This window comes from Labrus bergylta, chromosome 14 (genome assembly GCF_963930695.1).
Source record: "Labrus bergylta chromosome 14, fLabBer1.1, whole genome shotgun sequence".
NCBI lineage: Eukaryota > Metazoa > Chordata > Actinopteri > Labriformes > Labridae > Labrus > Labrus bergylta.
The window spans coordinates 15,640,414-15,653,024 of record NC_089208.1 but is presented as its reverse complement, the minus strand read 5'-3'; the positions used below and the strand labels follow the sequence as shown (position 1 = coordinate 15,653,024).

At 39.2% G+C, this 12,611-nt stretch overlaps 1 protein-coding gene across 4 annotated transcripts in view; it reads right to left on the bottom strand.

The window, feature by feature from the left end:
• The window catches only part of sh3pxd2b (SH3 and PX domains 2B), a 38,313-nt gene that overhangs the window by 15,695 nt on the left and 10,007 nt on the right, over positions 1 to 12,611 (bottom strand). For all 4 annotated transcript variants that reach the window (XM_020638298.3, XM_065963336.1, XM_065963337.1 and 1 more), the window contains exons 3-4: positions 8,483 to 8,558; positions 2,957 to 3,033 (exon numbers count right to left, since the gene is read on the bottom strand). In XM_020638298.3, coding sequence (XP_020493954.2) covers positions 2,957 to 3,033; positions 8,483 to 8,558 — 153 coding nt within the window. The remainder of the gene's footprint in view (positions 1 to 2,956; positions 3,034 to 8,482; positions 8,559 to 12,611) is intronic.

Genomic DNA, 12,611 nt, shown 5'->3' with positions numbered 1-12,611 from the left:
TTCAAATAAAGACTGCTCTTCTGGGAATAAAGGAAACTGTAAGCTATTAATGAAAAAATCTTAATGTTTTCACTTACTCAAACACCCACTGGTTAAAGAAAATACACTTTTTTTTGATGTGACACATTTCATCCATTTCTAGTTCAGCACTATTACACTGGGTTAAACAAACAATCCCCCTATTCCATGTTTTTCTCTCTCGCTCTCTTCCTTTCTTTTTATTTGACTGTGTTTCCTCACTTCAATAAAAACATAACCCTTTACAAGGAGGGAAATTCCATATGAGTCAGGTTAAAGCCTCAGCTGTGCAACAGAAGGGCTGACTCAGCTCTTCTCTAAGAAAAACATGAATGTTACCTTGTCAAGCTGACTGTGTGGGGGTGGATGAAAAGTAGAGTTTCCGATTTGTTTTTTTCTGCTGTAACTGTAAAAGCCTGAATTACATACATTTGGAGATATGGCCTGCTATGAACAAATCAAGGGGCTATATATTGATGTAACTGTTATCAAGTAAGATTGATAAACACTGTAGAGGAGCTTCAATTTAAAAGCAGTGTGGAAGGAGTTTATTTACTTGTGGTGTGTTCCATTTGATCTCCTAAGTCGGACAGTCGGAGATGCCAGTTGTATACGTCATGCATTCGGAACCTGTTGGAACTTCAGAAACCCAACTCTACCAATTTGTAACTGGAAAGCGGATCTGATGTGATTCCCAACTCTGATGTCCTACTTCACAGGTACATAGAATGCACCATTACACTGTGACTGTATTAGGTTTTATTTTTTTGTCCTTAACGATTCCCAAATTATCATCATTTTAGCCTTTCATGTTGTCAGTCTGTGAAGCTGTAGAGTAGCTTTGCATGATTTGGAGCTAGAAAAACTCCTTCTTTATCTTATACTGGCATCAGAAAAAAAACACAATTACAGCCTCTGCCTGAAACGGTTCTTTTCGGCTGCTGTGTCTACATGGATGTCAATCAAAGACTATTCAGCTCAACAACAGGAAAATGCATTGTTATAACTTTAATTGCATTTCCAAAAAAAAAAAAACAAGACTAATTTGACTGTAGGAACAGCCCTGCTGCTGCCTAGCTATTCCCATAAACATCCACACCCATATACACGCACCAACAACACTACCCATTCCTCCCCCAAACTCTTATTTTTCACATAAGTGGTTAAAGATGTTGCCTACACCCGCTGTACATTCCTTTAACCCCAGACGGCACTCGGTGTAGTCACGCTGTGAAGTCACCACCCGCCTCCTCCAACATGTTGATCAAATATTCCCTTTTGTCTTCACTCTGAGGGTTTGTGAAGAAGTGACAGATCTATCACGAGAACCGTATCAGAAACATGTGAGGGTTTCCTGAGGCTCTATATGGAGAAGAGAAGTGATCATGAAAGCAGGAGAAAGGCCTTAGTCAGAACTCACTTGTGAAAACATCCTCAAATTTCACCTCTCAGAGAGACAGAAAATAAAAAAAAAAGAGTGTGTATGGTTAAGAGGCCATAAGGCAAGCGTTAAAAATTCAACAAAAACACAACCTATGGGCTGTGGATGTGCTGACTGGAGCAAGCTCAGCACCAGCAAGCTCTTTGCCTTTGGAATAATATTGCGGACAGTTACCACCACAACACAAGACACAACATCAGCTTATCCTCCCTGATATTTCTGAATACCAGGGCACTGGTTCACACAAAAATCATGTGACTTTGTGGCCAAGAGACTTTTGTCTGATCATCAAACATAATGACTCCCCGGTTGCACAACAGACTGACTCCATGGTTAACACAGATACACAATGGCAACCTAATTTAGAAAGATGGAAAACTTGAAACTATTGCTGCGCATTTCATTCAAGGGCACAAAACTGTGTACCGTCGCTTAGGAGCCAAACATCAATCATAATGTATTCATTTAGCCGGCTGTGGCTACATTTCTATCAAAATGAAGCAATTAGTTTTTGGCTATTGGCAGTTTTATGGCTGCAGTTTTGCTACAGCAGAGCTTAAGGTTGTACAGTTTGCATTTCTTCCCCCTCTTTCTCGAAGCTAAGTCATTAATATTGTTTAAAAAAAAAAAAGTCATGTAATAGGCTGTTTTACATTACGTCTCTTTTAACTGGTAGGAAGAACTTCTGTATTTAGAATGGGGGAAAAAAGACCACCAACATATTGACACATTTCCTTTCTTGCCAAAGTGGAGTTTACTGTCTTTCTGACTGACAGTAAGTTAACAGCCTATAAAGGTTACATAAACAGAGTGTTGTCCAGTGGGATCACAGGGGTTTACTATACATTATAAAGGTAAACTGACATCTTCTTTCTATTGAGCCAAACAGAAACAGCTTTTTCTCATACACCATTCACCCCTTTGAGAGAAATTCTCCTTTTAGTCTGTCTCTGTTAGCTGTGAGGTCACAGTCATCTACAGAGCACCCTGGGGAGTTTAAGGACACCTCGGCATGCTGGATGCCTGCTGTCACAGAGGTTGTGCCCTGACAGTTTTGCATTGCGCTGAACATTTACAGAGGTAAGGACAATGGCATTATTCATAATGCTCTGGTTCTGGCTGTTGTGCAAAATGTGCAGAATGACTATGAGCTTCACTTATATGACCATGTGAAATACATTTGAATCTACTACAGCTTCTGAGCATCTGTTTGACAGCTGTATTATCCCACTGACGTGGAATGTATGTTGTACAATTTGGACACTGGAGTTGTTAAAAGAGAAGTAACAGATGACATGTACCTAACTAAGAGTGATTTGTGTTTCTCATATGCACACAGACACCATGAAAAGATTATTTTCCTTTTTCCTGTAGGATCTTCTTTCTACCATGACCGATATACTTCCAAACTTATATTCAGGATTTTGTGCACAAGATCTTAGTTCTTCCTCATTACAGATTTCTATTTTAAAGTAATGAAACAGTCAATATACTCACCCTGCAGTACTCGTTTATGGGCCTGAGTCTTTTCATGGCCACATCTCTGATATGGCTCCTCCTGAACAGGATCTTTCCTGAAATAAAAGTCAGAAAAAAAACACACTTAGAACACAGTAAAGACAGCTATTTATTCAATCCTTATAAATATTGTTAATACATGCACCTGCAGTAAATATGCACATGATGGCTGTTTCAGATTATGTTCTCGTCAGGAACAACTTTAAAGCACTAAGCAGTCCTGTGAAGGACAAAAAGGTCAAGGAGTGGATGCTACACAAATAGTTAATGAATTAAAATGCAGACCGAATACACTCACTTTATCAATAACAAGAGCTAGTTGAGTGGCTGGCCTTTTCGAGGTATGAATACATGATTTGGGGAAAGCAAATTACGTCTATATGACAGCTTTAATTCCCCTGCTCTTATCTGTAGTCCCAAAAAAACAGAGGAATGAGCGAGTCCGGTCACCAGAACTGAAAAAAGATATTACTACAAATAGAAATACTGTTTTTAGCAGGACAGTTTACTACCATCATGTATTTTCTCATTTTGCTTCTTAAATGTCTCCAATATATTCCCTCAGACATTTGGAGTGAAGTTGTGTTAATTGTTCAGGAAGTGAAGGTTGTGATAAGATCCTGAACACCGAAGGGTCCATGTTTTGAACTCTGAATCCCCTCCATCAAGAGGTCAGTGTATTTGTTTAGAGTGTATTACAGTGGAGTTGCTGAAACATGAATCTATCCCAAAGAAAACTGCAGTGGAATTATGTGGCGCTGTGTGTCCTTAACCCATACATCGGAATCTAAATAAATATGTTATGTTGGTGTGAGTATGAGAAGCAAATATTGATAATACTTTGATTCATGCACACTGAGATGGTTTGTCTTTCGCTTCTGATTGGGAAAATTATTAAGCTATTGAAAACATTCAGAAAAATGAATTACATCTTGGACATAGATTGTATTATGCTGTATTCTCTTTCCCCAGGCATCTGCACACAGGCAGATTGACCTGCCACACCAATGTGTCTGTCTGCTCTATTCTGCTTACTTTCTTTAGAACTTTTTTTTATGAAGTCATTGAAATATACAACTTGTTGTAATTTTACAATAATAGATGACTGCATATGGACGACACTTGCTGATGACAAATAGAGGGGACAAACCATGAGTCATCCCTTACTTGTTACAGGTACACACGGTGAAAATCAAGAAAATGTCTAATATGAGAGGTATGTGTTGCCAAAAACTTTTACATATGGTTCTCAGAAGAAATTACGAATATCTTTATTTCTCGGTATGTCAGTCTTTTATTGTCCTAACATCTTCTTGTTAGACTGGCAAGGAAATTTTCGGCACGGAATTGACGTTTTCCAGATAATGGATTTATTTATTTCCTTCCTTCAGATCCCAGAAACTTTTATCCACTTTGGTTAAAAAAGTATAAAACAGCTTTCACAGAGGTACCATGTCTTTATTTCATTCTTACATATTTATCAAACTGTGCAGAATTTGATCAAAAAGGACTTAACAGGAAATGCTGAAAGTGAACATGGTCTGACAAGCCAAGTTTCTCACCACGTGCAGAAAAGTGAAGTACATGAAGGAGACCACTAAAATGGAGATTAACTATGAAGAGTGGGAGAAGACATTACAAATCTCCAAGGTGTTGGCAACATCTTTGCCAGAGCAGACGAAAGGACACACTGTCTGGACAGCTCACAAAAACTAAAGGGATTTGAAAGCCAGCCCTCTGGAGGCCTTCAGTAACTTCTACTCCCCCCCCCTTATCTCTGTCTCTCTTTTCTCTCCCTCCTCATCACTCCTCAAACAGAAAGCTTTCTTGACCGTTTTCCAAAGCTCTCAGGGGTCAGGGGAGAAGCACTGACTCAACACTGCCCACTCTGTATGCATGGCAGCTTATGGGTGCAGCTTTAGAAAAGGGCTGCAGTTTGGTTTAGGGAGGGAGAAGGGAGAGAAGGAAAGCTGCTACCCCCGGAGCCTCGGCTGACGCAAGGCAGGCTTTATGGCAAACCTCAGAGCCAGCATTGACCAGAGGTATCAAGCAACTCTTGTTTGCTGAGGAGGGTGAGCAATGTAGACCGAGAAAAGAGACAGAGACAGGAACACGGCAGGGTTTTTGTAAAAGTACCTCACACGGAGAACTGGGTCTTCAGCACTCCCATCTTAATTCGCTGACTCACCATCCATGAATTCCTCCTATTTCTTGACCCGATTTTGGCAATTTAGAGAGATTTTGAGTAGCTTTAATCATCACATAACACACACTGTAGACTCAATCTTTGGATTCTATGAAGATTTCACAAAAACTGAAGAACTTTGACTTTACTGCTCTGATCCTTGATAATCAGACCTGACACCTGGAAACAAAGGCCCTCAAGTTTTGAGTTTTCAAAGTTTGAATAAAATCTAAAATGACTTGACTAGGACTTGTCCTTCCGGAGCTTGAAGCTCGACTTAAAACTATTCCAAAATGTAAGACTTGTTATTAAATAATCGTAAATTGAGGTGAAGCTCGAGATCTTAAGGAACGGCAAAGACATGAACTTTTAAGACTTTTCTTAATACTTGCTTTTAGAAGACTTGAGCCTTGAAAAGAGAGCTGTTATTATTGAAAGTTGACTTTAAACCTACTTGTTCAGGTCTATTGTACATCTCAAGTCATCCTGGATGATTTAGAGTCAATTGACACGCTGTGGGAAAAAAATTATAATGTTCATGTCGAGTCATAGATCTAAGCTTAGGACTTGCTGTAAAAACAACTTGGCAATTGATTGTATGTGTCTCAAATTACTTAAAATATGCCAATCTTAGAGTTGAAACTTGACCATTGTAATAAGACTTGTAGCTTGACTTGGGCTTTACTCAACACAGCAACAATGCATGTGAGCTTTCGAGGCAAATGTGAAAGAACGACCTGTTTGTGTACTGTAATTACTGTGTTTTTGAGTAAGTTGCTGACAAAGGGCAGAAAAACCGCAAAAGACAAGTCTGCTCCTGGTACACCCATTCAAGTAGACAGGAGAGAGAGAGAGAGAGAGAGAGAGAGAGGAGCAGTGATTGCTTTCCCCTGCAGACAGAGAGATGAACGTGATATGAATGAAGCATAAGCAACAAGGTCATTGTAACTCTTCAGTTATTTTGTTCTTTTCTGCCCTTCCCAGAGGACTGACTTAGGAATGTGTTATTTGGTTCCAGAAACATATTTGACCTGCCCAACATACTGAGCCTCCTACTGTGGCAGGGACAGAGTAGCTAAAAGAAGAAAAAAAACATGTAGCAAGAAGATCTATCGTCAAGTGGAAAAAGAGAAAACGTCTTAATCACAACTCAATCTCTATACCGAGACCAAACTTTATGAAGGAATATCACCTCTTTCTCCAGCGCTGTGACCCCGAAGATACAGACATGCATATCACCTAAAGACATATATCAGCTCTTTTTCAAAGGCTGACCTGCTGACTGCCTTTGAAAGCATCTGTCTGGACTCTAAGGTCAATTGATCACATTTGACACTTTTATCTACATCAACCCTTTTGAAGTACTTAAGCATTGTGGGAGGTTTTCAGACCTCAAATAGACTATTAACATTCTGTGAATTACTAAATAATATGCACATATATTAAGTTATAGGTTTATTTGGAGAGGTTTGGGAAGTTTGAGACTTCCTTTTCAGAGTTCAAAGGATGAACTTGGGACACACTACAGCAACTACAAAATTGGTGTGTCCACCTAGCAAAAGCGCAGCGGAAATTCTGCACTATGCCCACATGCAGCCAGCCACTTTGCTGATGTGGAGATACCAAAGGATTAAAAAAAATACAGCTCAGGGCCTTGAACAAACCAAACCAAGAAGCGGAAACCACTTCTACTTGCCTTGTTTGGTGTTGGCCCCAGCCCACAGTCCAGACGTTTGCAAGGTAAGTGAACGACTTGCTTTGCTCTTCAGACAAACATGAGCTTGGAATACTATCATATCCTTTGGTGAGTTTTATGACCTAATATGGGAAGTCTTTCTCTTACACCTAAATGTATGAAGCCACTGAGAATTGTTTGTAAAATATTGGGCCACCAAAGCCAACATTTCCTAGAGTGGGTCAAGTAGAGTCCAATCAGTTTTTAAACTTTTGGTATCCTAGCTGCTTGACAAGATGAGTAGGTTCATGCCGTCCTCTGGGGCACTTCAGTGGTCATTTTCTTTAATAGGAAACATTGGTAAAAAGCCTCTCCACAAAAGAGCTCCAAGCTAAACTGGAAGACAAGGATGGATGACAGAAAGCAAATTACATTTATGGAAGGAAATATAGAATTTAGGGGTCCAACAGTAAACACAGAAAGCTCATAGAATTTAATTTGATGTAATTATCTCTGGACATTCGGCTTTTTCATGACTGGTTTCAATATGGAGATGAAAAGCAGTGTTTTCCTATCTGTCTTTCCTCTTCCCCTCCTTCTTCTTCGAGTTCATCAAAGAGTCTTTGTGTGTGTGTGTGTGTGTGTGTGTGTGTGTGTTTTGTGTATTAGTGTATTCTCTCAATGAGTTCCAGACCTTGAAGGCCATGAAAAAATCCTATCCCCCACTCGCTCGCCTGAATCCTCGTGGGGGAGATGAGGGTTGGGTTTTTGGGTGAGGCGCTCTTCCTAACTTCCAGCAGGATCTAAATCTCTCACTGGGTCAAAAGTGGTTTGAGTACTCCCAAAGTTCTTTTTTCAAGTGTCTTTACTGACACAACTAAGACACTAAGACATCTAAGAAGAAGAACATGATTTTAGCCAATCAAGTTTTACACAAGGTGATGATTCAGCCAGAACAATAGTGCAGCTACCCCACCTTCCAACCCCCCCACTTAAACACAGAAACAAAGAAAATGCTCAGAATGAATAATTGTGGTCTCTGATGGTTATATGGGCTTTCAGATCAGCTGGGTCAGCTCAATGTTTTAAAAAAATTTTGTTTACAGAAACAGTATGGTTATGAGCAATTATGGTTGCAGACAAATGCTTAGTTCAGTTTAATCGACAGCCTCCCAGTGAGTCATTGCTGTCCACATTTTAAAACAAGGGCAAATTGTTTCGTAGTGCATTAGTCAAAGGGAGCAGGACTGAGGTGAAGACATAACAAAACTGTTTTAGGGAAGGCGGAGTGTTTAAAGTGAAAATCTACCAGTTGTTACGTGTGTTTAGGGACTGCACATTTTGAAATCATTGAACCACTTATTTGTCTAACAATTATTTTCAGATTTTGAACATCGGATAATTAATGTTTTCGTTAGACGTGGGGCGTCAGTAGCCTATATTGGTTCACACACCACATATACAGAGGGCTATACTCTTTTTAGTGGACCAACCTGTGGCTCCTTTCCCACCTGTCATTCCCCACTATCTCCCCCGATTTCCAACTCTAATCACTGTCCTACATATTGTCCTAATACAGGTATAATATGCAGCAGTTCTGCGTTGTGTTTGTGAAGGCCCTGTGGTACACATGTGTAACTCTTACCTGGTAAGAACGGAATGATCCTACGCTTAGGGTCTTTCTGGCCTCCTTCCACCGGGAATTTATCCAGCAATTCCATCTGAAACCACACAATTCATTAAAAATGATTAGCCATACAGAATTTTCACTCACATCCACACACACACACACACACACACACACACACACACACATAATATATAAACACAAATACATGTACTTCACAAAACGCTCAACAGGACAGCTGAGGCTGGAGAGGAAGGGGTTGCATTTTTACAAATCAGCAGTTCCTACAAGGAATTTGGCCAATAAAGGAAGGTCTGCCAATGATTAGGAATGTCCCGAGCAGATGGTACGGTTTTACTTCTCTCCCTCATATGTTGCTGCACAGAGTGATTGTTAGCAACAGAGCACCACTGACATAATGGAACATATGTGTTTCCATCATTTCTAAAGGCTAGTACAGTGCAGTTGGTCCCTCTAACTGAAGCGCCTTCTTTTTGTTTTTACTTGATTATTCTCTTTCTTCTAAATTGCATATCCCGATGTTAAGTTCAAGGTGTTTGTGTGTGTGTGTGTGTGTGTGTGTGTGTGTGTGTGTGTGTGTGTGTGTGTGTGTGTGTGTGTGTGTGTGTGTGTGTGTGTGTGTGTGTGTGTGTGTGTGTGTGTGTGTGTGTGTGTGTGTGTGTGTGTGTGTCGTTTTAAGCCGGGGGTTATAAAATGACACCTGGTCATACTCGGTAATGAACTGTCTTAACTTATGGACCATGTATTTGGGGCTGAAGGTGAAATCCCATGAACCCACCTAAAAGATTTAGGAGCAGGAATGAAAATGTGTGACTCACTATGAGAAAGACAAAGGAGTATTTGGACATTACTTGCACTTGGACTGCAAAATGCATTACTTGCATAATGAGAAGTCATTTCTATTCGCCTGCAGTTTGGAAAGAGGATGTTGTTATGTAGGTCACCCAAAGTCTGACTGATGTGAAGCAATACAATAGCTAATTTGATCAATCTCTTCTGGCCAAAGGATAAGGCTGAGACACGTTCATGTTTTGTGTTTTATCCAAAGCTACCAACATTCTGTTTCACCTCTCAGTTAGATGCAGTTTGAATGCATTTAGAAGCTGAAAAGAACTCCTGCACATGTAGGCTAGTAGTATTAATACTCACCTACATGTGCTTCTGATAAATGCCCATATAAAAATAAAAACACCTTTTCTAAATTAATCAGTTAACTATGCAGCAATCATTAATGAAGTCAGGACATGTCATTTGTTACTGACACTTCAATCCATTGGGACTTTTTTTTGTTAAAAACTATATAGATATAGATGTATATTTGATCAAAAAATGACAATTGAGAAATGAGAAAACAACAAGTTTTGTTTTTCTCACTAAGCATTCTGATCAAAAAACGTATTGCATAGCTGTGTTGAATACACGATTCTGATTACAATTACAATTGAAAGAGTGTTAGTAATCCCAATTACTGTTAACTTCTCAAGTCCTTGATTTAGATTGCGTTATCATGATCTATTGTGTAGCAGATTGGTAAATTAGGACAACACCAAATTTTGTAATCTTCTATTTAGGAAGATTGACACTACAGCCAGAGCTGGCTTAAATGTATGTTTCCAAGAGAGTATAATGACGAAGATAGTTCGATTATAGGATGTTCTGTTCCAAGTGTACAAGGTGAACTAATTAAGACTGTGCCCTTAGAGGCAGACCCTATACCGAGTGTCTTGCCAGGTGGCTAAAACAGGAATTAATATAATTCCCCCCATAATAAATATTTCAGTAACTGGACGGAAAAGAAGGATTTATACAGTAGATTATGCAACATAGAGAATACACTCCTAGAAATGTCACAATTTAGTTTTTGTATATATTCGTAGGTCCCACTCATCCCATATTTTTCCAATATGAGGCACCAGGTTTATGGTCAACATGAAGATTGCAGTTCTGCCACAGTGGCAAGTTATGCCATCATAACACCCTTATACATTATAAGTTGAATCTGTGAAAGGTAAATTTGCTCACAAGACTTTTCATGACCGTAGTGTTTACAAAAAAAGAAAAAAATCAATTTAGAATATCTGCAATACATTGTTGCCCTGAAACTAGTGTTGTAGTTCTCGTCTTGGTCTCAAGACCGGTCTGGAGACCACATTTTAAAGGTCTCATCTTGGAATCAAAATCATCTTCTTGTCTCAGTCTCGGAGTGGGCAGACTCCGGATTTTAAATCAAGACCACAACTGACAGGCTATTATTAAAGCGATTACTGGGATGAGAGGGAAAATGTCCCTGTCTTAAACAAAAAAATAACTTCAATTCATTTGTAGTTTAGTTGAATTTGTATCCCCCGGTTACGGCTGCAACTTTCCCAGTGTTACAGACGATGATGATTTTTCATTGATATGTATCGTCTTTGTCTTGTCTCGTTCTCGCCCTGCCTTGGTCTTGACTCGGGCCTCGATGCCTGAATGTCTCAGCATTTTCTTGGTCTCGGAGCATTCTGGTCTCGGGTATGTGTTGGACTCGGTTAGTGTGGTCTTGACTACACCAACACTGACTGGTACTGCTGTTGGATATTATATTGCTTTTATTAAAAACAACAACTACAAAAACATGTATTCTCTACAGCATTTTTTCGACAAAAAAAGAAATGAAGGTGAGTCAAGTTGTGACCAAATGGTCTCTGGGAAAAAAAACAATACATTGAATTGAGCCAAATTAAACAGAGAGAATGACAGGGTGATGTGTAATGTGAGGTGAGGTGATTGAGAGGTTATGGGAAAAGCAGAAACCTTTGCCAAATATTTCCTATTACTTTCTATTGACAACCTGCCAATGTCTAGTCTGGAGCCAAAGAGGTGTTGTTGCAATAAAGCAACGAGTGACATAAAGTGTTAACCACCTTAAATCACTTAAGAGTATGAGATTTTTGCAATATGGAAAACAAAGATGGAATAAAACCTTTTCCAGCTGCCTTTTCGCCACGATCCTGTCCAAACAGCAAAATACTAGGATGAGTGTTACAAGCAAATCTGCACAAGATGGCAACTATACCACCTTCCATATGGAGGACATCGTTAACATTACATAATAAACGGGATATAGCAGTGAAAAAGTACTTATGTAAAAAACCATTGACAGAAGATAGATGAGCTATTGCCACCTAGCACAGGCTACATACTGTAAAAAGTAGGGGGTATTGACGCACTCACAGATGGCTCATGTTTTGATTACACTTCACATCTAGAATAGGTTAATTCCTCTTCATTTATTTGTAAACAACAGGACTAAGCACAATATCAGAACAGCAGAGTTTTATTTATCCATCTTAACCTTTGACAACACAGTAAATATTTACTTTGTATCAAACTGTAATAAATCATTTAGTTTCATCATGTGCGGAGAAGCCAATTAGAGCCTAATCAATAATATTATTTATTTCTTTAAATCATAGGGCAGCAACATGAAGAATCAACAGCGAACGTTTTACTGACAGACACAACACGCCCATGCAACCATAGCAACTCACTCTCGCCAGACTTTGTGCAAATGGCAAGAGAGGAAAGAGAGAGCCACTCTGCTGCTGCAAACTGTTAATACTCTGATCATGATGAATGGAAATATGGAGTGATATATTGTTGTTTCTTGTATCAGGAAATAATAACCCAAAGTGTTTGCCTATATGAAAGTTGCCTACCCATTAAAATAACATCACTATTTTAATCTTATAACACACCTGTGTCATTATCTTTCTGATAACTGATGATTCACATGTTACTTTGGAGTCATTTGCAGCACAGCAGATGAACCTCAACAACCAAGATGACCCACCACTGACCTTTTAAAATAATCAAGTACAAGCTGATAACTCATCCTCACAGATAATAGGCCAACATTTCAGAAAACTCTTGCTCAAATCTATCTTGTAAGTATCCGTTTTCATTCCATTTTTGTGCATTGTGCATTGTCCATATATAAGGATATTCAACAATCGGATTTTTCAGGTTATTTATTCACACTAACCTTTCAAAGTTCAGTGTGTCTAGTGTCTATTGCACAGAACCTTCAGGCTCAGAACAAGTGATGTCATCAAACAGTGCCAAAGCTCACGCACATATCTTGGGCACC